General features: G+C 32.6%; 1 protein-coding gene across 4 annotated transcripts in view; it reads right to left on the reverse strand.

The window, feature by feature from the left end:
- The window catches only part of LOC140437561 (chloride channel protein 2-like), a 293,059-nt gene that overhangs the window by 17,001 nt on the left and 248,803 nt on the right, over nt 1–27,255 (reverse strand). For all 4 annotated transcript variants that reach the window (XM_072527159.1, XM_072527155.1, XM_072527156.1 and 1 more), the window contains exons 6-16: nt 26,118–26,243; nt 24,386–24,550; nt 20,609–20,819; nt 19,680–19,781; nt 19,383–19,617; nt 15,750–15,873; nt 11,469–11,738; nt 7,405–7,628; nt 7,156–7,308; nt 3,399–3,574; nt 1,514–1,634 (exon numbers count right to left, since the gene is read on the reverse strand). In XM_072527159.1, the coding sequence (XP_072383260.1) occupies nt 1,514–1,634; nt 3,399–3,574; nt 7,156–7,308; nt 7,405–7,628; nt 11,469–11,738; nt 15,750–15,873; nt 19,383–19,617; nt 19,680–19,781; nt 20,609–20,819; nt 24,386–24,550; nt 26,118–26,243 (1,907 nt within the window). The remainder of the gene's footprint in view (nt 1–1,513; nt 1,635–3,398; nt 3,575–7,155; nt 7,309–7,404; nt 7,629–11,468; nt 11,739–15,749; nt 15,874–19,382; nt 19,618–19,679; nt 19,782–20,608; nt 20,820–24,385; nt 24,551–26,117; nt 26,244–27,255) is intronic.

A 27,255-nucleotide genomic window follows, 5' to 3' on the forward strand; every position in this document is an offset into this window, starting at 1 on the left:
TTGACAGTTTACTCAAATTAACAAGAACAAAAGAATAACAATAGCTACAAACAGCTACCTTTGCACTTTTAAAAGTGACAAGAATAGTGTATTGTTTTGCAAGTGCTTTCTTTTTCGTGTCTGTGAGTGTAGATCCTGAAGATTGGACCTTCTAAAAACATAAAAATATACCGAGTGTTTTAATAAAAACAAAAATGAGTTACTATGCTAGACTTTTATGAATCACCCTATACATTTAAATTTATGTTTAAAAAGCGAACATCTAAATTTAAACGTTGACAGATTTCAGCGTTTTTTTTTATAATTTTCTAAAATAAGAACACAAACAATTTTCTTCCATAGGTAAGTGATTTCCACACTGTATAATTTCAAAATTTCATCCTGAACTAATCATAATAGACTCTATATGATATACTTCCTTAAGAAGAGGTTGTTCAGTAGCTTTTAAACGTATAATAAAAATATGATATATAACTTTAACCATATAAGGTGCTCCATTAAAAATAAAGATTATTGAGTAGGCTAGACTTGCGTGAATCATCCTGTACAGTTAAATTTATGTTTAAAACATATTATTTTAAATAAAATACATTTTAAACAAGGTCAGAAACAATTTTATTCCCTACTTGGTTTCCACACCGTATGGCATAATTCATAAATTATTTTTTATATTACATTTCTTTTCTAACAACAAAACATATAACTATGAAATTCAGCAGCTTGTTCGTCTTCAATACAATATATTAAACAAAAATACCAATACTATAAATAATATTATTAACTGAAATAAAATTACTTTAGCAGACTGCTTTAATTGAAGAATAATCATGAATAATGGGAGTGTACATTAATTATTTTTTATGAAAAACTTTCTATTTGTAAATACTAATCTATAAATGACTAAAGAATTGAAAAATATATATTTAAACCTTTTTTTTTAATCGATATAGTTTTATTTTGGTGATAAACTGGATATAAAATTGTTTATTTTAAGATACAGTTAATATTAGCTATGTGCAGGTGTGCTTGCTTGTATAGTACCTATCTTCCAGGTACTTCTAGTCAAAGTCAAAACGTTTCCAACATAACCAAAAAATAATAGGCAAGGCATTCTTAGACAAGGAATCCTTGTCTAAGTATCTATACTACATATATTTTTAAAAGAATTATTAAAGGACTAACCATTAGCTATTAGGTTAGACTTCGATTTAGTGGAGTAAGTACATATTTAATAGCAAATAACGAGAATATTAGATCTTAAGTTGTACTAATAATCTAAATTCTAATTAATTTAGCATATCCTAATTGCCATATCTACGACATACGTTTGACGTTTAGATTTGCACTCTCAATAAAATCTTTTACTCTTTAATTTAACTAATAAAGAAAAATGTTTTGATTTCGAAAAAGATTATGATGCAATAGAAACACTGTTTACTTTAAAACTACTGCTTTAAAAGTGAATCAGATCTCTTTTTGTTTATAAATTAGAAAAAATAATAACTGTACTTACTAATTGTACTTTTTTGAGACTGTGGGGACTCATTGGAATTATTTGTGGTCTTCGACCCCAAGATCCGGATCTTAGCAAATTATTCGAACCTCCTTCATCGCTTCCACCGAAGTGACTTCTCCTATAAAATAAAAAAAAATATATCAAATCGAGGCTTACCAGTAAGCGAAATGTACATACATTATAAACTAAAATAATTTATTTTTAATGTTGACTTTTATAGATTGGAAGATGTTAAACTATAATTTTAAAATAAATAATAAATAAAATAGAGAATTTGTTGGTTCTATAAACTATCTTGTTTGGGTACAATCCAAAAATTGATTAAACAAACACAATAACAATAAGCTTTTTATTCTGTTTCTTGATATGACAGACTATGTGGTTTTAAAGATGAATCAGATGCTTTAGAATATATAATACAATGTCCAATATGTTAATACAAAAACTGTGGCCATTGGAGGAACTGAAGCCGATGATAATCAGGGCGATTGAACAGATTGCCATTTAAATGCATGAAAGGGACTGATGCTGGTTCCACAAAACACACAGTCTGTTTGGTTGAACGGCGAAAGCTAAAATAATTCCAGATTAACATGGTGTGGGAGCAAATTGTGACGAACGAATCCTTGAGCTAAAACCTCACAGGGAAACATTAGACTGCGTAAGTTGAGAGCATTATTACGGTGATTGCTGGGTGATGTAATCCATAATCTTGTAGGGAGTGCAGGCACAAATGGAAGCTTTACGATGAATAAGAATGCTGTTAAAACAGAAGGGCTTTGGACAAATCCCTCCTCAGGGTATGTTCATCTGTCCTAGCTGATTGTGCTTTATAGAAAGACATGGTAGCAGTGTTTGACTAGAGAGTCAATCATAAAACTGAGGGTCTAGAAACTTCTGAGCTGTTGTAGTCAAAAGAAAACAGATGGGGATGTGAAAGTGAAGGAGAGGAGAAAGAGAGAGAAGTATAATTGGATCCGATCTCATCATGAAACTCACGGCCTGTTTGAGGAGGTAATGTATTATCTAACTTAGGTGTTAAAGAGAGTTGGATGTTTGAAACGAACATGAAACGGATTGGCATGAAGAAAACTTATGTATGTATACATTACATGCGGTACAATACAAAGAAGAAAAAATACAAGAAAAATACAAAGATACTGCGGAACATACTCTTGACAGAGGGAATCTAGTGTGCGAGATGAGCAAAGGTGGTAGGATTACAACGAATTGCCTAATTATATTGATCCTCCGTAGTGAGAAATAATGTCATTTCGTGCATATTGTACTAAAGGAAATGTGATAAAGAATGGATGAGGTAGTGAAAGTATTGCTCTGTTAAGTATTATCGCAAAAGTTTTACACCACGCTATTCCCAACGATTTGGTATGGGTAAAAATTACCCACTACACTGCATCATGGGTCGGATGGTGTCTTATGAAGATTTTTATCCAACAAAAGATTAAATAAAGTTTGAAGGGAATCGGTTGTTTTAAGAAACATATTTTTTATTTCAAAATTTTGTTTGGAAATTGTTTTTAACATCGAAGTCAAAACTTTACCGATAAAGATTTGATTTTATTATCCAAAAAAATTTTTCCCAGAAACTATGTTAAAACCTTGGCCAGAAAAGGAGCATATGTATAAACCTTGCATTCAACCGTTGTCAGTATTCCAATATTTCATGTTTCTTTCGTTCTTTTTACAAGTCAATACATAATGGATTATCTGTACAATTAAAGAAGATATATTTCTTGTTTAGTTACTAGTGGGCTCTAATAGTTTTATTTGCGCATAACAGTGTACTTTTTGCAAGCAAAGGTAATTTAAAAATTCCGTACTATTTTTCAAATATTTATACCAATTAAATAATGAGTCTTACCTGAATATTGCATCGAACGCTGATCTCAATCGATTTTCTGCTCCAGTGACAGTTGTATAAGGAGTCGAAGTCGGACTAGTTGACAAAAAAGGTGTGATACCTTTGAGCGTTACAGAGCTTGTCTTTTTTAGAATGGATTTCTTGGGATGTGTACCATACACTGGATGGAAGGTTGGCTGTAGGCAAAAAATAAATTAAATACTTAGTTAATAACCAAGAAAATATTTCTAAATATCATTACGTATCCTCATCATGTTGATCTCTTTTCGCATTTCTATCTCTTTCGATATTAGACAGATGTAGTTTGTCCTTTAATTGTTTCGGAATTATAAAAATGTTCAAATTTATAAACCTATTAACTATAAACTCTGACAATCGCGAAGAGGGTCATAACTAATGGATAGAGTAGCTTAGAAGTGACTTCGGATACCATTGTATGTGCAAAGCTAGGATAAAAAACTAGAGACACTTGGTAAGAATAGAATAGAATAGAAATATGCTTTATTGTCACTGAAATTTGTACAATTTTATGGACAAAAGCTTACAAAAAGTCAAAAAATAACAATAACAATTAAAATTTACTATAAGTACATAAATCGTCAATATCACAGAATAAAAGATAATAAAATATACAGCCCATTGCAAAATTTAACTAAATTGCAAATGTGATACCCAAATATATATAAAAATACTTTAGTTGCTTGTACCTAAACGTACTGTAATTTCTTAGTTAATCGTTAAGAAACTCTTCCACTGAATAATAATGGTCTTTCAGATACATAGGCTTTTATCAATTTACGGAACTTAAGGAAAGAAGCTGTAGATTTAAATTGCAAAGGGAGATGGTTGTATAATTTTTTTGCCGAATATAATATAGATTTCTTTACTAACTCGGTGGAAGAGATCGGTAAATACACATCAAAGCTTGCATTTCTGGTGGAGTAGTCATGATTAGGTCTTGCTGAAAAAACCCGTAGGTGTTTACGAATTAAGCAAATAGTTTCTAGAATATATAAAGAGGGAAGAATTAAAATCCCGTGATTTTTTAAGTAGTTTCTGCAATGTGTTATTCTACTGAGGCCAAAAAGATACCGTATTGCTCTTTTTTTTTGTAATTTAAAAATAACATCAGATTGGGCAACTGTACTAAAATTCCAAAAAGGAAGTCCATATCGAAGATGAGACTCGAACAAAGAAAAATATGTTGTTTTGGAAGATGGTAAATCGATTTCCTTCGAAACAGATCTTATTGCACAGTAGGCTGAGGCTTGTTTCTTACTTAACAAATCGATATGATTACTTAAGGCCATTTAAGGTTGCTGTCTAAAAAAATACCAAGAAATTTTACAGTATCAATGATACTGTTCTGGCTGTTATTAAAAAGCAAGGTTTGAAGAGCTCCTTTATAAGATAATGCCACTGTCTCAGCCACGTTAAACGAGAGTAAATTAGAGTCGGACCAGATTTTTATTTCAAGTAGATCAGAAGTTATAATTGCATGAAGAGTTGCAATATTAGAGTTCGCCCAGGTAATACTGATATAATTAGCAAAAAGAAAAATAAGACCAGCAACCTACCAAGAAAAGACAATTTTCTCATAGAACCAACAAAAAAAAATTGATTAGGGTAGATACTAATAAGCTAACAACAGAAGCAATAACAAAAAAAAATATTGGCAAAAAATGGCTAAGGAAAAGTCACCTACTGTTTAGCTCAGTCTCTAAGAACAACACAGCAAAAAAAGTTACGAAAAATGATCAACGAACATTGAGACTGTCGATTGGGTATCAGAAAGAATATTGATGGTAGAGATAGAATATGTAAATATTTAAATTATTATATGTATACGGACCCGCTAACTGTAAACCACAAGAAGACAGATCGAAATTTTAGGAAGATATAGGGTGTATGTAAAGAGTGTAACTTTCTAAACTTTCCCTTCACGTGTATATGAAAAGATTAATTGTCCTAGCAAGGAAATGCGCTCAGCATGATATCCCTCATGCACCAAATACATCTAATTTAAGAACTTTTTTCGTTTCTTGTGAGAATTTAGATCAGATCGGTTTTAATTCTTGTGTGGTGAACGTCTCGTTTTCGACCAAAAGGCCAAACATTTTAGACGAAGTTAAATAAAGTGCTTAAAAAGTGATAAAAAGTTTAGTATACATTTTTCCTGGCAAAGGAATATTCTAGTGAATTTTATTATAAGCACAATTCATTTTTAAAATAGAATTTTTTTCCTTGTTTCTCAAAGCCCAAATAGTAATCTTTTGTGGTTTTAATCAGATATCTAAGTGCTACTACGTTTGTATAATTAGTTCCTTTAAAATAATCAGTTTTATTATTATTTATTCAATATTTTCAGGATACACGTTAAAGACGCCATACACGCTACGATAAATCGTTACGATTTAACTGTACCGTTCAAATTACACCGATGATCGCTACGTGTATGGGGTAAAACTGCACAGTTGTCTACGATTTTTAAAAACGGTACCGTCGAACGGAACAGTAAAAAAATAACAATAGATTTATCGGAATCGGAGGAACTGCGCAGTTTTATCGATACGATGTCTGTTCGTATAATAGCATTTCTCATAACAGTATCTTTCTTTTCGAAAGTTGACGCTACCATAGACAGCAGATGTAAATAAGTATCATTCATTTTTGTAAAATTATGCCAATATTTTTGGAACATTTTTATTTCCTTCAACAAATTTACATAAGAATAAACTTTTCCTTTCATCAGCCAATCTTTACACTAGATGCTACGACTTTTCCGCTGTTTAATCTTTTTTTAATGTAATAAACGTGTATGGTAGTAGAATGACAACCATACCCACAAATGTGCCTCCACTTTTCTCTACCTAGGCTCAATAATAAATGTCAACAACATCAGTCAAGAAATACAAGCAAAGATTCTTAGCGGGAATAAGTGCTTTTATGTATACAAAGACTTAATGAAAAGTAAGTTACTGAATCGTGAGTCTAAGCTTAGAATCTACAAACCAGTAATTAGACCAGTGGTCGCATATGGATGAGAAACGTGGAGCCTCTCAACCACTGATGAAAATCAACTGAAAATATTTGAGCGCAAAATATTAAGGAAGATATTTGGACCAACCCAATGCAGCGATGGTTCGTGGAGAATTAAAATGAACCACGAGCTGGATGAACTAATGCAGAGCGCAGATATTGTCAGATTTGTAAAGTCACAAAGACTAAACTGGCTTGGTCACCTAGAAAGAAGATGAAAGCCCCAAGGAAACAAAACAAGAGGAAGGCCCCGTAAAAGATGGATAGACGACGTAGAGAGGGATCTTAAAACCATGAACATCAGGCAGTGGCGAAGGAAAGTATCCGGCAGGGCAGAATGGAAGAACATTGTTAAGCAGGCCAAGACTCACAAAGCGTTGTAGCGCCATTAGAAGAAGAAGGTAGTGGAATGAACGACGAACTGTACAGTTTTAACGGCACAGTTAAATCGTTATCGATTTATCGTTACGTGTATGGCAACCTTTAAAGTAGAATTAATATAGTAATAAAGTCATTTATATAAAAATTAATGTGTTTCCATTTTATCCTAATGCCCTTTTTGTGCCTAATTCTTACTACCACCTAATTCAACATATTATATTTCATATACTCTACTCTAAATTCTACTATCGAAGGAAAAGCTAAAATCACAGATCAAAGATTGATGAGAGAAAAATAGTTTGAGAAACGTAAGATGTTGAAGTTGCACAGTACTTACCTGTTCTAATTCTGATACAGATACTTGCTTCTTGTAAACATCAGGGGCTGGAACAACCTCGAATCTTGACGGTCGTCTTTGACGTTCTTCTTCTTTTCGCTTCTCTTCTTCTCTTGCTTTTTCCTCGGCTTCCTTTTGTCTTATTGCAGCAACCTAGTAATGAGAAGAAAACGTTTTTAATATTTTTATTAATTTTTATTAGACATTTCATTAGGAAAGTTGTTTAATTACAAGAAAATCCTGTTTTACCTGCATTCTACGTTCTCTTCCTATTTGCTTCTCTATTAACTGTATCAGATGCAATCTTCTTATCGAACCTAGTAAAACCATACTGTCGGGTTTGTCCACTAACGGAAAACTCTGAAGTCTTTTATTTCCTTTTAAAATTGCTTTTAATTGTTCGTATGTCATTCCGTAGTAAATATATTTTACATCCCTAACCATAAAGTCTTCTACGTAAATGTTATAAATACCTGAAAGCAAAAGAATGAAGGAAATAAATAAAAATTAAATATAGGGAAAACAATCATTTATAAAATCTCAGAAAATACAGTTAAATGTTAAGTAAAACATAAAGTGCCAATATAAATTTAATTAAAAGAAAACACATTTTTCAAAATCCTGTAAAGTCAATAATCCTGTACAGTAGCAAATAATACTCGACAAATAATAATACCTTAAGAAACCAAGACGATATAAAAAGATATCTAATAACGAGAACTGACGACATATATACTGAATTAAATATATATGCTATAAAGCAGCGTCCCTTAACCTTTTTCAGTCTGCGGACACCCAGAAAATCAAGTACAATTTTAAGGACCCCATTAATAAAGAGCACAGGAATAAATTTAGAATAATTTATTTAAGTAGGTACTAAAATAAAAAAAAATAATGAAAATTAAAAATATTGCAATAATCTGAAGATTGGTGCTGCTTTTTGCCAATCATAATGTGGCTTATCACATAAAGAGATTTGTACTGTGATTATTGCACACCCCAGTCCTGAGGTGTTATACCGTTTTGCACTTGGTATGCTTGGCGCAGAGCGAAAATGTTTCCTAAGCGATGGCCAAGGGAGATAGCTAACTCTGGAGAGTCTTAGCTTTGACACGGTGTAGGTACACTTGTCTTGGTACACGGTACGCCGTGTCTGACAGCATTTCGCCTCAAATGGTGGAAATAAAAGTAAAAATAGTTAGCCTAGAAGAGAAAATAAATATATAAAGGGAACAACTAGAGATGCGATGCGAACTCGATCGCTACTGTCTTTAGCCCAAATAGGTAACCCCAATCAGAGTTTTAAGTACCAAGCTTCAGAACAATAAGACAGTTTCGGCAGACTGTTACCATGAGAAGGTGTGATTTAGTGTTGACACAATAAAAGTGAAGATACGAGTGTTAAATAAAAGGTCTATCGGGTGTTAACGAAGAGCTTATATATACAATTCTCCAAGAAATTAACGCACTAATTTGAAATATTAAAATATTTCATTGGCGTTAATAAAAATTTCCATTGTAATGTTATATTTTGCAAGCCCCTTGTATATGCTATTCGTACACTCTATATTTATTGACTGTTTTATCGCTATAGTTTTTTTTGCAACAAAACCAAAAGAAGCAAAAAATGTACTAATTCTATAAATATACTAATTTCCAAGTGTTAACGAATTTTATTCGGCTACTGTTTAATTGTTGATTATTGTTAATTGTGTTTATTATGGAGCATCAATCACGTAATTTAACCCGAGATGAATGTGCCCAAGCAGTGATACTGTCGGAAGAAGGTTGGAGTTACCGAAGAATTGGTCGTCGTTTTAATGTGTCCCACACATCCGTCTCACGGGTGTTAGAAAGATTCCTCGAAACAGGGGATCATACTCGCAGACCACGGTAAGGACAAAACCGGGTAACTACCCCTATTCAAGATCGATTTTTAAGAATTTTTGCTATTCGACAACATTTTGTAACACATCGAAGTCTACAAATTCAGCTTCGAGACGTGTATGCTATACAAATTAGAACTGAAACTGTTCACCAATGAATTAGGGAATACAACCTAGGATTGCCGCCCGAGGTCCTCTATTAACTGCAGAGCATCGAAGGGGGAGACTACATTTTGCCAGAGAACACGTTAATTGGTTAGAGGCTGACTGGAAACGAGTGGTATTTACTGATGAATCCCGATTTTGTTTGTACAATAACGACAGACGTGTTCGTGTGTTGCGGCGACCCAACTAACGATATGCTCAGTGTAACTTCTCACACACCACATTTTTTGGTGGAGTATCCGTTATGGTGTGGGGTGGTATTTCTTTGACCGCACGTACGGACCTAGTGGTCATACAAAATGGGACTGTTACAGCTGAAAGGTACATATTGGAGATCCTGGAGCAACACGTAGTACCATTCGCTCCTTATATCGGTGAAAATTTCCTTACTAATGCAAGATAATTCCAGACCTCACGCTGCACAGATCGTCAGAAATTATTTAGAAGAGGTAAAAATTAACACTATGGAATGGCCAGCACATAGTCCGGATTTAAATCTGATTGAAAATCTGTGGGATATTCTTGGTAGGCGATTAAGAGCGACACCGATCCAACCAAACAACTTACAGGAAGTGGAAGAGAGGCTGATCCAGATTTGGAGAGAACTAGACCAAAATGAAATACGGCAATTAATTTTAAGTATGGGCCAACGATATGAGGCTGTTATACGTAGTAGAGGTGGAAACACTCGTTATTAAGACTTTTTTCATATTTTAGTTTACTGTTCTTATCATTATTTTGTTAGGATTTTCCGTTTTATTACTTTTTTCTCCTGTACTTCAACATTTTCTGATGATTGGACAAATTGTCATAATTACTAATAAAATGTATAATAAATTTGGTAAAGTTTTATTTTTTATTCTTTGCCTGTTTACAAATAAAATTGATTTATTGAAGTGGTAATTTCTTGGAGAAGTGTATATATATATATATATATATATATGTATATATATATATATATATATATATATATATATATATATATATGTATATATATATATATATATATATATATATATATATATATATATATATATATATATATATCTTCTTCTTAAGGTGCCCTCTCCTCAATGGAGGTTGGCTACTACAATTTTAAAATCTTCTCTATCTTCAGCTGTTCTTATTAGCTGTTCAAAATTTAGCCCTGTCCATTGTCGGATGTTTCTGAGCCACGATAGTCTTTTCCTTCCTAGGCCTCTCTTTCCCTCGATTTTTCCTTTCACTATAAGTTGGGCATAATGGTACTTATTATTTCTCAGTATGTGGCCTAGGTATGATGTTTTTCTAACTTTTACTGTGTTAAAAAGTTCTCTTTCCTTGCCTATTCTATGCAGCACTTCTTCGTTTGAGGTATGCGATGTCCATGAAATTATATATATAAATATATATATATATATATATATATATATATATATATATATATATATATATATATATATATATATCTATATATATATATATATCAGATCCGACAGTCTATCGAGTAGTTGTATAATATTTCATTAAACATATGTAATGAACCAATTGACTGTAGTACGATCGGTGTAAACAGGCAGTGTCAGAAGGCAAAACCCAGGATGCCCAATACCGTTCCTGTTCTCGTAACAACTTGTTTAAACATTCTGAGGTCTCACTGAAGGTCAAGCCAAATTAACACAAAAACTCATTCGTCACATACTACTGATCCTCCACTATAATCTCCAAATCTCCCAGTTTTCGCAACTCCATTAATAAAACTGTTGCTGTACTGCTGTTACTAGTCCTTCTCATTCATTCAGAGTGCAATCTGCTCAGTAGCTCGATTTTGTCATAAAGGTCCTAATATTACAATTCAACACTTTTAAAGATTTAATTACGAGAAAAACTGGTATTACTGACTCAGTTCAAAGGATTACAATATTGAAATGGAACTGGACGGGGCATGTTGCCAGATTAAAAGATGAAAGGTGGACCAAGAAAATTCTGAATGGAGACCTAGACACGATACTTATCGTAATAGAGGACGTCCTCCGATCGAGTAATCGAGAACAAGGTGGTCAGATGACATCAAACGCATTCAGCACAACTGGATTCAGGGTGCTCAAGATAGAATGCATTGGAATTATTTACGGGAGGCCTATGTCCAGCAGTGGACTTAAAACGGCTGATGATGACGACATTTTTAAGAAAATTATGGATTTTTTGTCGATTACCAAAAATTATGCGAACATTTATCTAACATTGAAGTATATAATATTATATAGTGAAAGATACACTTACCGCTACTGCTTGGTAGTAAATCTGGCAAATACGGTAATTTCTTAATGAGTATGATACTGTCATAAATACTTGGCGCTAAAAGACTAGCAATTGCGTTAGATATCAACACTGATATCATTATTGGTATAATATGAGTAATTTGTCCAGTCATTTCAAAAACTATCACAGATACAGAAATGGTGTGCGTTACAGCGCCACTGAAGGCTGCTGCACCTACAGTAGCGTATCCACCAGGGATTATTTTAGCTACTTTGCCACCGTACCGCATACCTATAAACAAAAAGCAAATATTAATTTTATTTAGTTTAACTTATTTACCAGAATGTTATAATTTACATATTATATTGAGTTAAATAAAATCGTATGGTTTTATGGTTAGACCAGTTCTATAAACTCACTGTCAACCAGCTACTAAATATGTTATTGTGTAGTTAAAAAATAATATCTTATAGTAATGAGATTGTTTTGAACGTGGAATAAGGAGGTAACTAAATAGGCCAGTGAAATAAGCAAAAAGAGTAACTTGTTTGTGACACTAAACCGGCCAGGCAAACGACAGTTGTTTCGAGTAGTATGGACCTCTGTAGCAAAAGCCTATATGTATAATACTGTCGATTTTCTGGACTTAATTAATAATTAACAAATTAAGGTCAAAAAAATAGTAAATTTTTTGCTTTTTTCGTCTATCAGTAAAAACTGAAGCATTTGAAGCAATTGCAAGTCTGTATATTCCGAAACGCAATGGTATATCAATTTGTTTATGTAAATTTTAAACTGACTTTTGCAATAAAAAATCAAAATGAAATTGAGTATTTTTAAACGACTTGACTTAAGCTATCATCTTATATTTTTTGTTATTTTACATCTAATGTTCAACCTATTAAAAAATGGCCCCTAAAAATGCTAAAATTGGCTTTTTTGCTATTTTAGTTGTTTATTTGCAATTTACGTTTGAAGCAAGCGTTTTACCTAATAGTCATAAGAATAACTTTTTTTTCTTGAAATAACTCTCAAATTATTAAAAAAGTGGCTTTGAAGTGAAAGCCTTTGAAAAAAGTAATTTTTTATAATTTGTTTAAAAATTGTTATACAATAATAGGTTGCCATGGAAAATTTTCGGTAAACTATTCAGCGTAGCATATTGGCCTCATATTAATATCGATTAAACCAAGTTTCCGCATGTGGGTATAAACATGCCTAACATTTTTAGCAAGAAATAAATCCTAGTTTATTGGAATTATTTATTTCCAAAATATTAGATACACCAATATTATTTTTAGAACTATTTGAATAAAATATTTCGTTTTTTTTATAAAATCTATTATAAATAAATTATTGACGAAGTTTATTAAACAATTATATATAAATAATAAATATTTATATTTTACAATAAAATTTACCTTAAATATTACTAAAAAAAAAACATAAATTAAAAAAAGAAACGCCGAAATCCATAAACAAGAAACAGAGATACAGTTAACAACTTTTGCCCCCTACGTCACTATCACTAGTTTCAAGGCTGGCTGCTTTTGAGGACCACATTTTTGAAGCTTTGTGAACGAAGTTATTCGAATTTTGCACGTTAAAACTTTAAAGCATGTTCTTTCAGATGACCATAATAATATCTCTTCATTGTCATAAGCAAAGCTACTATAAAATTTTAAAAAATTCTCTAACTTCGTCCCAAAGTGTCTTGGGTCAACTTTTTTCTTTTAAATTTGTAAACATGCTTTATTCTTTCTAAACCTGAAAGTACAATTTTCTTGCGGGCAATGGTTAAAAAGTTATTCTAATTGTTTTTAAGCAAAAAATCGGCATGTTTTTGCACCATTATTTTGCAAGATTTAAAATTATTTTTCATAATTTTTTTTAAATAGCATCTTCTTCTTCAGAAGCTACCCGTATAATTACTATAACTACATAATTTTCTGACTTATGTTGTTGCAAATAAAATTAATTTGGCAAAAACAAATTAAATAACTTTTAAAATAATTGACCTGATCAAGAAATTGGTTTGTTTTTCCAAAATAAATACCTTTTAAAATAATTGACCGATCAACATGAAATTTTGGTCATATTTTAAACAACACAAGACCCAGCAATAAAAGTAATATAAGGGTTATAAGTTTATTTTTAAAAAAGTTATTAACATTTATAAAAAACCGAAATTTTTGACTTATTTTGCAACATTCTAAACAACAAAGAAGGATGGAAACATTTAAAAAACGCCATTTTGAAGGTTTTTATATGACTTACCCTTAAGTTTCTTACCCTCAAATGTGTTATATAGAGGTTATTATAGAGGTTCATACTACTCAAAACAACTTTACTGTCGTTTGCCTAGTCGGACGACTGTCACGAAAAAAAGCATATTTTCCTGGGCTAAAAATATTACAGAGTGTGAGGCCCTATAGATATATTTAGCTTCTTTGCACCTATCTATCTAATAAAATATTTTCTGCATGACTAAAAAGGATAACAAACTATATACACTCAGGTGCAAAAAAATCGATCCATTCCTTATTTCTTATTTATTTGAAGTTGTATAATTTTAGAGACATTAAATTACGTATGTAAATTTAGATGTACCCTCGTATACGCGAAATAAAATAATATTTTTAATATTGCTTTTTATATTTCTTAAAACAAATTGGTATTTCAGGTTTTTGTCAAAAAGGGTCTGAAGCAAGTAGATACTTATTGAATGTTGTTTTTAATTCAACAACCATACTAGTGTAGTGATTTTATTTTCAAAACGTGTTATATTTTTATTTAATTATCCTTCCTAAATGTCTCTAACTCCGACAGATGCTGCAAGGGCGGTGACTTTAGTTCAAGATGGTCGTAGCTAATATTATGCAGCTGAAATGTTGGCTATTAGTCGATCTTCGGTTCAAAGAGCAGTTCGGCGTTTTAGCGACACCGGTAACTTCACAAGAAGACCAGGATCAGGTCGTAGAAGGGTAACATCCGAAAGAGATGATCGATTTCTGGTCTCATCATGTTTGAGAAATCGGCATCTAACTTCAGTTGAACTGGCAAATCGTCTTAGCGAAGTGAGAAATGTGAATGTAAGCAGATGGACTGTTCGTCGACGACTTGTAGAAGGTAATTTATTATCCAGAAGGCCAGCCCTATCTCCAATACTATCCACAGAACATCGCAAAGCTCGCCTTGCTTTTGCAAGAGAACATGAAAACTGGAGTGATGCAGATTAGAGCAATGTATTGTTCTCAGATAAGTCCAGATTTTGTCTAAGGTCACCAGGCGGCCGAGAAAGGGTTTGGAGAAGACACGGGGAGCGATATTTTCAATGTAATATTGCGGAAAGAATAAGTTATCGGGGGGGCTGCGTTATGGTTTGGGCTGGTATCAGTTCAGAAGCCCATACTGATTTAGTTATTGTAGATAGAGGTTCTATGACTGCTACAAGATACATAACAAGTATTTTAGATTAGCATGTGGTACCTTTTGCTCCTTTCATTGGACCTAATTTTATTTTTATGGACGACAACGCGCGTCCTCACCGTGCTAGAATCGTCAACCAATATATAGAGGAGGTGAGAATTGTCCGTATGAACTGGCCAGCTTGCAGTCCCGATCTCAATCCCATAGAACATCTATGGAATATGATGGGAAGACGTCTTAGAGCACGACTACCCCGTCCAAACAACTTGGCTGAACTTACAGCGGCTCTTCAAGAAATATGGGACCAATTGGATCAATTTGATATCCAGAGGTTAATTACCTCAATGCCTAGACGTGTACAGGCTGTTATAAGGGCCCGAGGGGGAAACACTAGATATTGATTTATTATCAATGTTTTTCTTAATTTCAGAAAGTTTTGAATATTCTTGTATTTTTGAGTTTTGGCGTATGTCTCTATAAATATATCCAAATTTTTTGGATAATCTGTAAAAATTATTTGAATCTAACATATACTTTTACATATACCTATACCATACCATATACCTGATTTAAAACTAATATCTTCAAAGGTTTTCTTTTTCCAGCAAATAATACCCATGGATCGATTTTTTTGCACCTGAGTGTATATTAGTTAAAATCTATTGGAACATCTGAGAGAGCACTGGTTTAAAATGCTAACAAATGAATATTACATGTAAAATATTAACTAATCCTTAAAAAAAATTACTGATGAGTTCGTGAAAAATTAACACAAAATATGAGAAAAGCTACGAGAGTACCAGACATGTTTGTAAAGCACTATATTTATGTACAATTCTACTTATACAAATGATACTTTTTGTGTATATTTACCTGAAGGAAACCACAGGTGCATCAATTCGCCTATTATTCTACCAGTTGCTGCTCCAATCTTAAACACTGGTATGAATATACCACTTGGTACTGGTAATGTCGAACAAATAATAGACGTAACAAACTGTAAATGAGAGTAGTGTTAATTAAAAAAAATAACAAATATAAAGATTAAACATATATAATAAAACAAATATATAATAATACAACATTGTTTTTTTTTAATTTCCACAGAATTCCAAATACTGCTTTCATTTTGAAGAATGTACTCCTAACTATTTTGATTATAATTTTTACTTATTCAGGATCCCATTTATCGTTTAGTCAGCATTCCAAGTACTTAAATATCTTTACTCTATCCTGATTTAGGATAGATGCCTTTGAGATGTATATATACAGACGAATGTTGAGAATTCCATGGGTACAAAGAGTTACTAATGTTGAGGTACTTCGTCGCATGTGTAAACAAAAAGAATTACTAAGAATAATCAAAGAAAGGAAAATGCAATACTTGGGTCATGCGTTGAGAGGCGAAACATACGAATTACTTCAAGTTATACTGGAAGGAAAAGTACAGGGCAAAAGATCAGTAGGAAGACGCCAGAACTCGTGGCTGAAAGACCTGAGAAGATGGTTCGACCGTGCATCCGCAGAAATCTTTCGCGCAGCAGTTTCCAAAACTACAATTGCCATTTGGATCGCCAACCTTCGAAAGGAGGCGGCGCCACGAGAAGAAGATCCTGATTTACAAGCCGCACTCTGACATTGTCTGTATCATGTTTTTTGATGACCCTGAATTGTTTTCTTTATATTTATTTTAAACCCATAATTCTAATTTATGTTATTGTCTTCATTTATTAGGAATTGTAACATCATTTGCAGGTAGGACAGTATCGTCAGCATATGTGATGATAATATAATGTTTACCATTCACCTTTATTCCTATTGCTACATATTGTAAGGCCTCCTGGAAGATGATTCAGAATATAAATTGAAAAAGAATGGCCACAGTATATACCCCTGTCTGACTCCATTGAGAATTTAAATGTCCGATGCTGTCATATTTCCGACTTTTATGTGAGCTTCCAATTCAAGGCCATGATAATCTTCATGTCTTTACCATTTACACCAATTTATTTGAGCAGATTCAAAGTTTTATTGTGCTTCATGATGTCGAATGGTTCCTTATAAACTATGAAATATGCGAAGATATTACTCGAGACTTTTGGATTAATATTTGCATTAAAAATAAAGAATATAGATGCTCATATCATTTTTGAAACCAATTTGGCTTTCACTTATGCTTTCATCCATCTTTCTCCATAGTCTAGAGTGTAGGATTCGTAGAAATGCTTTTAGTAAATGACACGTAAGACTTATCAAACGGCACTTGTTATATCTTTTTGAGTTGGATTTTTTGGGTAGTGTAGAAATGTAGATAAGAGCCATTGCTTATTAAGTATAGGATTAATATTTTCCTCGTTCAGTAGTTTTAGAACTTCAACACTTAAATCATCTAAACCAGCAGCTTTTCCATGTTTGGTTTCTTCCAAAGCTTTAGTTAATTTTTCTTTAGGTATGCCCGTCTAACTCCCCATTTAATTGTTCTATTGATCATTAACAAAACATTCGGATATGTAGTTTTTCTATATTTCTGCTTCCTCTTGTTTGACTATTAACAATTTGTTATTTTCGTCTATAAGTTTTACAGGTTTTTATCAGTATGTGTTATTTCTTTGATCTTGTAATGTAGATTAAAAGTATCATGTCTTCTTTCGAATATTTCTACGTTCTTGCACTCTTCCTTAATCAATTTTTCTTTGGCTTCTTTGATTTATCTTTAGATGATTCTGTTGATACTATTATATTTTTCTTTGTCATCTTTTTGTAGTTTTCTCTTTTCCATCTGCTGTAGAATTTCATTGACCATTCAATCTTTTTTTTTGTTAACTTGCTTTTACTAGGATTTCTAATGCAGTTTCTTTTGCTGTGTCTCTGATATTTGTCCATATTTCATATATACCTGCAATGTCTATTTGTTCTGTTAACCTTTGTATTATTTGGTTAAGTTGTGTATATAGCTGAAAACTTTTGTTGTTGTCCTTCAGGACGTCAAGTTTATTTAGTTAATCTCAATGTATTCTTTGATTTTTTTTTCAGTCTGGTTCTTACTTAAGCTACCATCAGTGGGTTGTGATCAGACCCGATAACTGGTTCCGGGTAAATTTTACTATTTTGGAATCTACCTATACATATTAAAATAAATTTAAACGTAGTGTTTCATAAATAAAGAATGCATTCCGCATACATTCCGAAGCAATTGTACAATACTTGCTTCAATAATTTAACTTAAACGGATGGGCAAGATTTTCGGCGTTACGATTTTTTGTGTTAAATTCAGCAAAATTACCTTAGCTATATTTTTTGTTTAAAACATTTTTTCTATGGCGTAAAGATTCATTGTAAATCGATTTTTTCAGTCTCCTTCCTTCCAGGGGGGTTTTGGGGAGAAGCCTAGGGGTAGGAGTGGTAAAATTTGTTGTTTTTTTTGGGGTCCCAAAATTTACATTCTAAGTAAAATTCAGCTTCTTAGTATGATCTTAAGAGGATAGGGAGAGCCGTCATGCTGGAGACGGACTCGTAGGGGCACTGGCTCTGCCAGAATAGAACAGACTTTCCTCAGAAGTTGGCTATACACTTTATGAACCACTCAAATGGTAGCGTATTGGATCTCCGGTCTTTGCCCACTGGAGAGGGAATCTTTATTATTCAACTTTGTTCAAATAGATTCCTTGATGGGTGTGGGGTCCCAGTTTTATTGGGTTCCCTGAGCATCGAATCCGGATTGCTGCGCAGATCTGTCTTGTCATCAGGACAAGAAGGCGAAATGGCGGTTTTGCTGGCAACCTTAAAGTACTGGAGAGTTGACCACTTCGTTTCGTAAAATAGAACAGTCAAACTTTGTGGACTGGGGTGCTCACTAAGACTCCCCTGATGCGGTCGTAGCTATGTCTCTCCAGTGGCATTTTCGTTTTTAACGACTTAAGTACACAGTAAAGTTAAGTATGTGTATTACTATTTAAATGGGAATAAGCCACAATTAAAGGTTAAAGTACGTTTATTTTTTATATTATTATTCATTTTTTAATTTACTGATGTTTGTATTTTGAGAACGATTTCCGAAGTGAAAATTGAAACGCCAATAAAAATACTTTAACCTTTAATTGTGGCTTATTCCCATTTAAATAGTAATTACTTTAAAATGTCACAAGAAATTAGCTTGAGACAATATTAAGTATGTGTATATTGTAAAGTTTTCTAAAAATTTTTTATTTCTCTGTTTTATCTATTTTTTTATCACTCAAGAAATGATATAAATTACGTTTATGTTAAATAATATTCAATAGATATATTACAAGTGTGATGACATAATTATTATGTGATAATAAAAATTGTGCATACTGCGAATATTTTTGAGATAAAGATCTACTAATGTTCTTACAATTATTTGCACAGCTTGTTATTGTACCCGTCTTTAAATGCATTATTATAATATAGGACTTTAAAAATATGTTGAAATATTTGTTTCTACAATTTTAAAATTATTAATTAAATTAAAAAAATTAAACTTACATTAAAAACTATCGTACAAACTAAATTGACTAGTACTCCAGACCATGGAGTTTTCCAATTGTTTACAACATGCTGTTCGGATACAGTCAAGTTGTCATCAGTCCAAGTGATGTTGCTGAAGAGTGCGACCACTTGGTCGTGCGTAGTTAGTTCTCCTGCTGCGAACTGACCCACGCCCAACGGGAAGGACAGACTCGCAACCAATAGGGAAACTATTCCCGGATACAAGAAACGACTGCAAGGTCAAAACTATTTAGATTGATTACCAGAAATTAGACGTGGTTATTGTAAACTTACTTTTTGCTGAGAAATTTGTTTAAAGTTTTGCTATTACGCATGAAGATTACGTACTGGCGATGCACCCATACGTAGAAAGCTCCACCGAGTCCAGCAAAAGCCCTAAAAGAAAATAAGCATAAGTAAGACAAGCGTAAGAAAAGTATCACAAAATTAGTTTAAAAGTGTCTAAGCCCACGTCCCAGATCTTCTTCTTATTTAAGTGTCTTGTCCTCCAAGAACATTGACGACCCGTCACATGATCTTTACTTTGTTCACAGTGGTCCTAGATAGTGACATGGTCATGCCATACCACTGGCAGACGTTCCTGAGCCAGGATATTCTTCGTCGTTTAGGAGCATGTTTCCCTGGCTCCTGTGAATAAGCACATGAGTCAACAAATTATCAGATCTGAGATATTTACGTACTTGATTATAAAATGTAATTTTCCTGCCTCTACATAAGCAAATAAGTCAAATATGTTTAAATTTAGCAAATGATGAGCATGTGGATATTCAAACATCTCGAACATTATGAGATGTAACAGAATAAGTAGTTTTTTACTGTTTCAATCAATTTTTGTGATTTGTAAGTAAAAAAGTCATCGGGAAGTATGCCTAAAACACATAAACATTTAAGATATATTGGGTTATGTCAAATTCACAGCTAAAGTACAACCGTGAATATCCAAATAATATCTTCTAAAATTTAATTTAAGGTAACTAATTATATTTCTGTTATAATAATCTCCCGTTATCATCAAAAAGGTACTTTTAAATGTTTCAACGTTATTTTGCGTTGCGCGATCCTGTGAACTTTGTTTCAACGATCCTGAAAAAATTACTATTGTTGACCTATGTGCTTATTCACAAGATCCAGAGATATATTATGACCTCTTTAAAAGAAAATAGTATAAATATCTGCATTTTAGTTAAATCACAAACACTTACCCAAGCAGTGCAAACACAAACAATTCTTGAGGGTCAAATGGAAAGTCCATAAAAAAATTGGTTCTAAACACCGCAGTTACTGTTTCCGCTTTCTGGAACCAAACGGCTAAAAGTCGAAATGTCGATGCTCCACAGACAGCGGCGAAGAAACCCCTCCAATAGTTTCTTACAGCGAAATATACTGAGGTTACTTCTATACTAAATAGTACACCTAAAAATAAAGAAAAAAGATTTTTATTTTATTCTATAATAAAGATCATAGTCATTATCGTAGTCATAATCATAGTCATAATACTTTTTTTAATGCTTTAATAAGAGTAAAGTGAAACAAGTCAATAACAGCCACCAAAATTGAAAGAAATATCGAACGTTACTTAAAATTGTCTGGTTTTTGATTTTTTAAATTTTATTAATTAAAGTATTTCCTACACCCATTAAGTAAAGGGGAATTAGATTATATATAATTAAACTCTGATAATATATTCATAATGAAAAAATTACATTTTTACGCTTTTTTAGTATCTCAATTTTTGTTTCTTTAATTTTTTTAACTTTGATTTAAAACACTAGAGCTATAAAATTCGCGAAACATTAATAAATATTTCATCATTGTTGCTACAAAATAAATGTTTTATGGCTCTAATTTTTGACACACTTCGCTCATATTAGATAAAGTGAATTTTGGAGATTTCCATTTGTCCACATCACTATCGTCCGAATTATGTTTTTCATATTTATAACACAACTCGTTAGGTGTATTACTGAAAATAAAAGCAAATTCATATAAATTCATGGCAAATTCTCTGTAAGCTGATCACTGGAAATGGAAGGAAATTCATCTAAATCCACAATTTCGTTACAAACTGTAGGAAAGAGATGGATAAGATCAGAAACAGGTATTAGAAAAATATTTCGTAACTGTTGCAGGAGATACTTTTTTCCATGGAAGTAATCCATATAAGTTGACTATATTTATATTTTTTCGCAAATTCTCAAAACCATATGCACCTTCATAAACGCTTGAACTCTTTTGATAAAGAAATTTCAGCAAATCAATTTGAAATTCTAAAATATTCTTTGATCTAGGGTCTAACAGTGTAAAATTTTCTTGTATGGTACCGCCTCACTTCTACAAAGTAGAGTATTACCTTGGAAATTCTCGTTAGGAATAACTATCTCGACGACTTCCACCGGGTAAAACCTTTGTAATGATCTCAGTAGTTGGCCTTAACTAACTAAATCTGGTAATGTTTACCAGGTATAAGTTCAATATATTTTCCTAAAAGGCCACTGAAGACGCGTTTAGACATCTTCGTCTTCTTCGTTCCTGATTTGAGTTGAGCCAGATATTCAGCACGAAATTTTTTTTGCAAATGATTTCTCAACTCTTATACATGTGAAAAGTTAAACATAACGTTTCTGTTCTAGCAAATCACAATCCGGCACTCGTAATTGACTTGTTCCTGTAAAAACATACTTGGGTTAACGCAGTTAACTAATTAAGTCTTCATAATTGAGACGCTTGACCTAAAGTTTTTCGCAATAGTTCTTTCACAATACCTACTAATCGCTCCCAAAATCTACCCCACCATGCAACTGTAGAGGGTGTTGAAATGCCACTTAATACGTTGTGTAGAACTATATTCCGCGATAGTATTTCAGTCCAATTGCTTAAGCGTGTTCTTGAATCCTGTAAAATGTGTTCCATTGTCACTATAAATCATTCTAGGGCATCCTCGCCTTACAAAAAAGTGACGAAAAGCTTGAATAAGGGCATTCGTTGACAACGATGTAACGAGTTCCAGATTAACTGCACGATAAACGGCACAAGTTAATAAAAAACCCATGCTTTCTCACCTAATTTCAAGTAAATAGGTCCAGCGAAGTTAACTTCGGAAATTTCAAAGACTGTATTATCTCTAACTCTATCTGCTGGCAACAAAGACGTTTGTACTTCGAACGATTTCCCTTCTTGTCTCTTAGACACACCACATTCTTTTAAAATGGACCGCACAATCCGTGTACTCCCTAAGGTCCAATATTTGTCGCAGAGCAAACTAAGTAGTCATTATGGGCCTATATGATAAAAGCTCTTGTGTACCACTTTACCTGTACGATTTTCGTTTGAATTTCTTGTATTACAACAAAATCACAGCGCCCAAGCTAGCATTCTTAAAAGTTTTATGTACTGAGAAAAGTAATGGTGATGCCTGCCAATAATCGGACGTTATATTCAATACTGACGAACTAGCTTTTTTCTTTTTCTTGGTACAGATTTTGTCTTCATTAACCTCTACTTTTTGTTAAGGCCCAATATTCGTTTCTATACAACCATTCCGGGACCCGCTCATCATTGAGATTCGAACAATTGCTGAACACCACAACCTCTTGATGAAGAATCGACAGGATTTAGAGAACCAGATATATACTTCCAACACTACAGGATTGACTACAGAACAATTATTAACAAACAACGAAAATGAAATCATAGTTTTAATGAAATTAGAAGAAACTACTGGCACCTTGACTATAAGAGTCCAACCTAAAAATGTTTCCACTGCTACAAGCCTGTAAATCTCAATCGATGCTGTCTGTCCGGCATCGCTGAGCGAAAAATTCATGTTACTGAGTTTCTCAATCCAAGGGCCGTCATAAACAGGAAAGACATCTGCACACATTTTTGGGTGACTTAAGGCATAAAATAAACAAGTGTAAGCTTCTTCACTTGTTGATATTTCGTACAATTTATGTCGTTGTTTAGAAGTACTTTTACCGCCAAATATTGAATGTACAATATTTTCCATCCTCTTAGCAGGAAAACCCATTTCTTCCTCGGTAAGTTGTAAAATAGAAATATGTTTTGTGCGATCTAGTGTCAATAAGTGTCCTTACTTGTTTAGTGCCATGTGCACTTTTTATATTTATTCGCAGAGTTTGTAAACAAACCTGTAATACCTGAGGTCGATGTATCAATTTTATTAATCGGCAAATCAGACCACATCAAAACAGTAAGGGTTTTACAACATAATATACAGTTCAAACGTCCTCTACATTTTTTAGAAGAATGTCCTACTTTCAGATATCGAAAACAGGCTTTCTTTTCAAACGATGTTCGTCGTTTCTGTTTCATAGTAAATTTCTGTGCTTTGAAACAATTTGTATTGTCATGCTGCCTTCACAAAAAATATGTTACAAGGACTACTAGAAACTTGACTCAAAATTAGCTTTAAGAGCTCCCTAATGTAAATTTCAATCTGACGATCCTCTCTGCCATCCGTGGCTTTAAGTTTTATTTCGATACGTTTGGTTGGTGGTACAAATTCGACTGACTTATAACTATGAAATCCTAATATGAATATTATAATACTCCCTACATTTCCAAACGAAAAAGTCGTAAAATTTAATTACTTTAGAACAGCCCTCTCTCGCGCTGATAAATTAACTCTAAAGTATACATAGTAAACCGTGAATGACTCGACAAGTTGTATACCTGTACAATCAATGCTCTTATTTCTAGAATACATTTTGTTTTCTAGTGCAAACTTCATCAAAATTGTTCGTAAATCTGTTTCTAATATATTTTTTTTGAGTTTCTAATCGTTACCTTATCCATAGCTATACCGGTAATAACAACAATAACAAACTAACCGCGTTTGAACGTTTAATATGTTCGATTAAGAAATATATTAAAATATCCATTAAATAATAATTATACATAACTGACAGAAAACAGAATAAAGTATGTAAATAAGTAAAGAAAATAACTGATTTACTTACCTCCAACGGGAGCTGCAAAACAACTGGCAACCCCTGCTGCACAGGCAGCTGCCAACATTTCTGTCGTTCGACTCTCGTTCTCATATATACCTTGAAATCCGGTAACTAGCTTACTGAGTAATGTTGCTGAGATACTAGCTATATGGACGAAAGGTCCTTCTTTACCTACATCAAATATTTACATTAATTTATAAATATCATATTTTTAGTTATTGGTTTCATTAAGTGTAAATAAAACTTAACTTAAAACCTTGTTAAATAAACTAAAATTAAATATTTCGAGAAATATATTTTTTAACTATTCTTCATTTTTATAGTTTAATAAGATGTGAATAATTTTACCATTTTGATTTGCGATTGGAACTCATTGTGTGATGTACTCAAAAAGACAAAAAGAAAAAATTCGAAGATTTCTACTACCCGTTCGACACCAACATTCAGATTCTCACCCAAATCTGTACTTTTTACGATTTTCAAAGCAAATAGTCGATGAATAAAGCGACATGGGCAATCTAAAATTGCATTCCACGTCTTGTCGATCCATCTAAGTAAGAACCTTTCATGAACTGGCTTATAATACTCAAAATACGAGTAAATAAAGATACTCGTATATAAAAGACAGTTAAGATTTGTTTACAGCGTCCTTATAGATGTCGCTGTATGTGTCTTTAGGAAGTTATTTCATTATTACTTCCTTTGACGGAAAATATTTGATTTAACGTTTACTGCTTTCTACTGAGTTACTTTAGTGAGTCCTAAAAAGGACGAAATAGGTATAAACGAATTGTAGAAGCATTCAAAAAGACAAAAAGTAAAAATTCGAAGATTTCTACTACCTGTACGACACCAAAATTCAGATTCTCACCCACTTGTGTGCTTTTTACGATTATCAAAGAAAACAGTCGATGAATAAAGCGACATGGGCAATCTAAAATTGCATTCCACGTCATATCGGTCCATCTAAGTAAGAACCTTTCATGGACTGACTTCTAATACTCAAAATACGAGTAAATAAAGATATATAAAAGACAGTTAAGATTTGTTTACAGCGTCCTCTTAGATGTCACTGTATGTGTCTTTAGGAAATTATTTCGTTATTACTTCCTTTGACGGAAAATATTTGATTTAACGTTTGGGGCTTTCTACTGAGGTGCTTTGATGAGTTCTAAAAAGGACGAAATAGGTATAAACGAATTGTAGAAGCACTATACGTAAAATAAAATAGTTGTCTTTTTTACAGTATATTATGTATTTATCTGAAAGTCGTATCTTAATTAAGGATACGCTTATAACAAGAATAAAATACTTTTTTTTAAAGCTTTTTCTAAAAAATAAATCTTTTTATCTTAAAAATTTAAAGCATTCAGTGATATTGTTAACTTGTGTATTATACATACAATACGTGAAGTTTTGGATTAGATATTGCAAACTACATAAAGAGCTAAAATCGACAACATTGCCTCGTACGAGGTAAATTCTCCGATCTCCTCTGACCTCTGACACCTAGACCTAGACTCCTAGACACAAAACGAGAAAACCATTTAGTAACACAAAACAACGCATGGGATACACATCTCCGTCCGTCGATTTTTGTTTTCCTTACGTATACCAGGTTCATTTTTTATAATATAAACTCGATAAAAATACACTGACCTTTATAAGGCGGTGCATTTGTATCGGTTTTTAATAATGTGAACAATGTTTTACTGTATATCAATAGAGCTGTTCTTACCTAACGGCATACTACTTCCTAACACGGCAGTTAAACCAACAATTTTGGCAACAAGTGTTCGGAATGTTAGATATTCCTTTAAAGCTACTCCCCTGAGTATAGTTTTCATTTCTGGTATACCGGAACCTGCAACCAATATTTAAAAAAACTTAAATTAAATTTTTTGTAATGTAACACCTAATATGACGTTAAAAATAGTATAAAACCTCCGAATTTTTATATATGCATCCATTTTCTTAAAATTATAACAGTACAGTATACCCTTGATACTCTGACGTTTTGCAATCCGACACGCTCGGTAGTCCGACGCACCTCACGTCGGACCTCACGGCACCCCACGTCGGAAACCTGTCGCGACATGAATCTCATTCTTAATTCTTATGCGCATGCGTTAGCACCATCTTCAAGTTTTTTCAGCGCAAACCTTTTTAAAACGAAGATCTTGAAAAAATTTTAATATACATCATTTTGTAGTTTATTAAAAAAAAAGAATAAAGAATATATTTCGTTATAATAAAAAAGAAAACTGTATGTTTTGTTTTTAAGGAGTGAAAAATATTTAATACCTGTATGCAGCAAATATTTTTATGTAAAAGGAAAATTAATTTTTTTGTATAATTTTAATTGATTGTTGATGGATTCGACCGTTACTTGATAAAAATTCATTTTATGTAACAATAAAACACTGAAAACTTTGTTTTCAAAACTTTCACAAAATTTATTTTAAATTCTTATCACTACAGCTGTTTCGGCTGATTGCCTTTCTCAAGTGATCTATTTTTGGTATGGGTTTAAACTTTATAGTCTCTAATGAAAAAGATTGAGGAGGGGAGAACTGTTTGTCTCATGCTGGTCATTCAGAATTATATCTGTGTTTTTTAATTTGTTGATTTCCATAGATTCTAACAGAGATAGCTTAAGGCCTTTATTTTGAATGTGGAGAATTTTAAATTCATCATTAAAAGAATGATTATGATCTAGAAGTGCGTATGTAGAATCTGTTTTTCTATTATTGAAAGCCCTTTTATGTTCTGCTATTCGTTTATTAAAATTTCTACCCATTTGACCAATGTAAGTTTTTGGGCAGTCGCCACATTTAAGTTTGTACACACCACTGTGTACGTGTTTTTTATGTTGG

This window comes from Diabrotica undecimpunctata, chromosome 3 (assembly GCF_040954645.1).
Source record: "Diabrotica undecimpunctata isolate CICGRU chromosome 3, icDiaUnde3, whole genome shotgun sequence".
NCBI classification, from domain to species: Eukaryota; Metazoa; Arthropoda; class Insecta; order Coleoptera; family Chrysomelidae; genus Diabrotica; species Diabrotica undecimpunctata.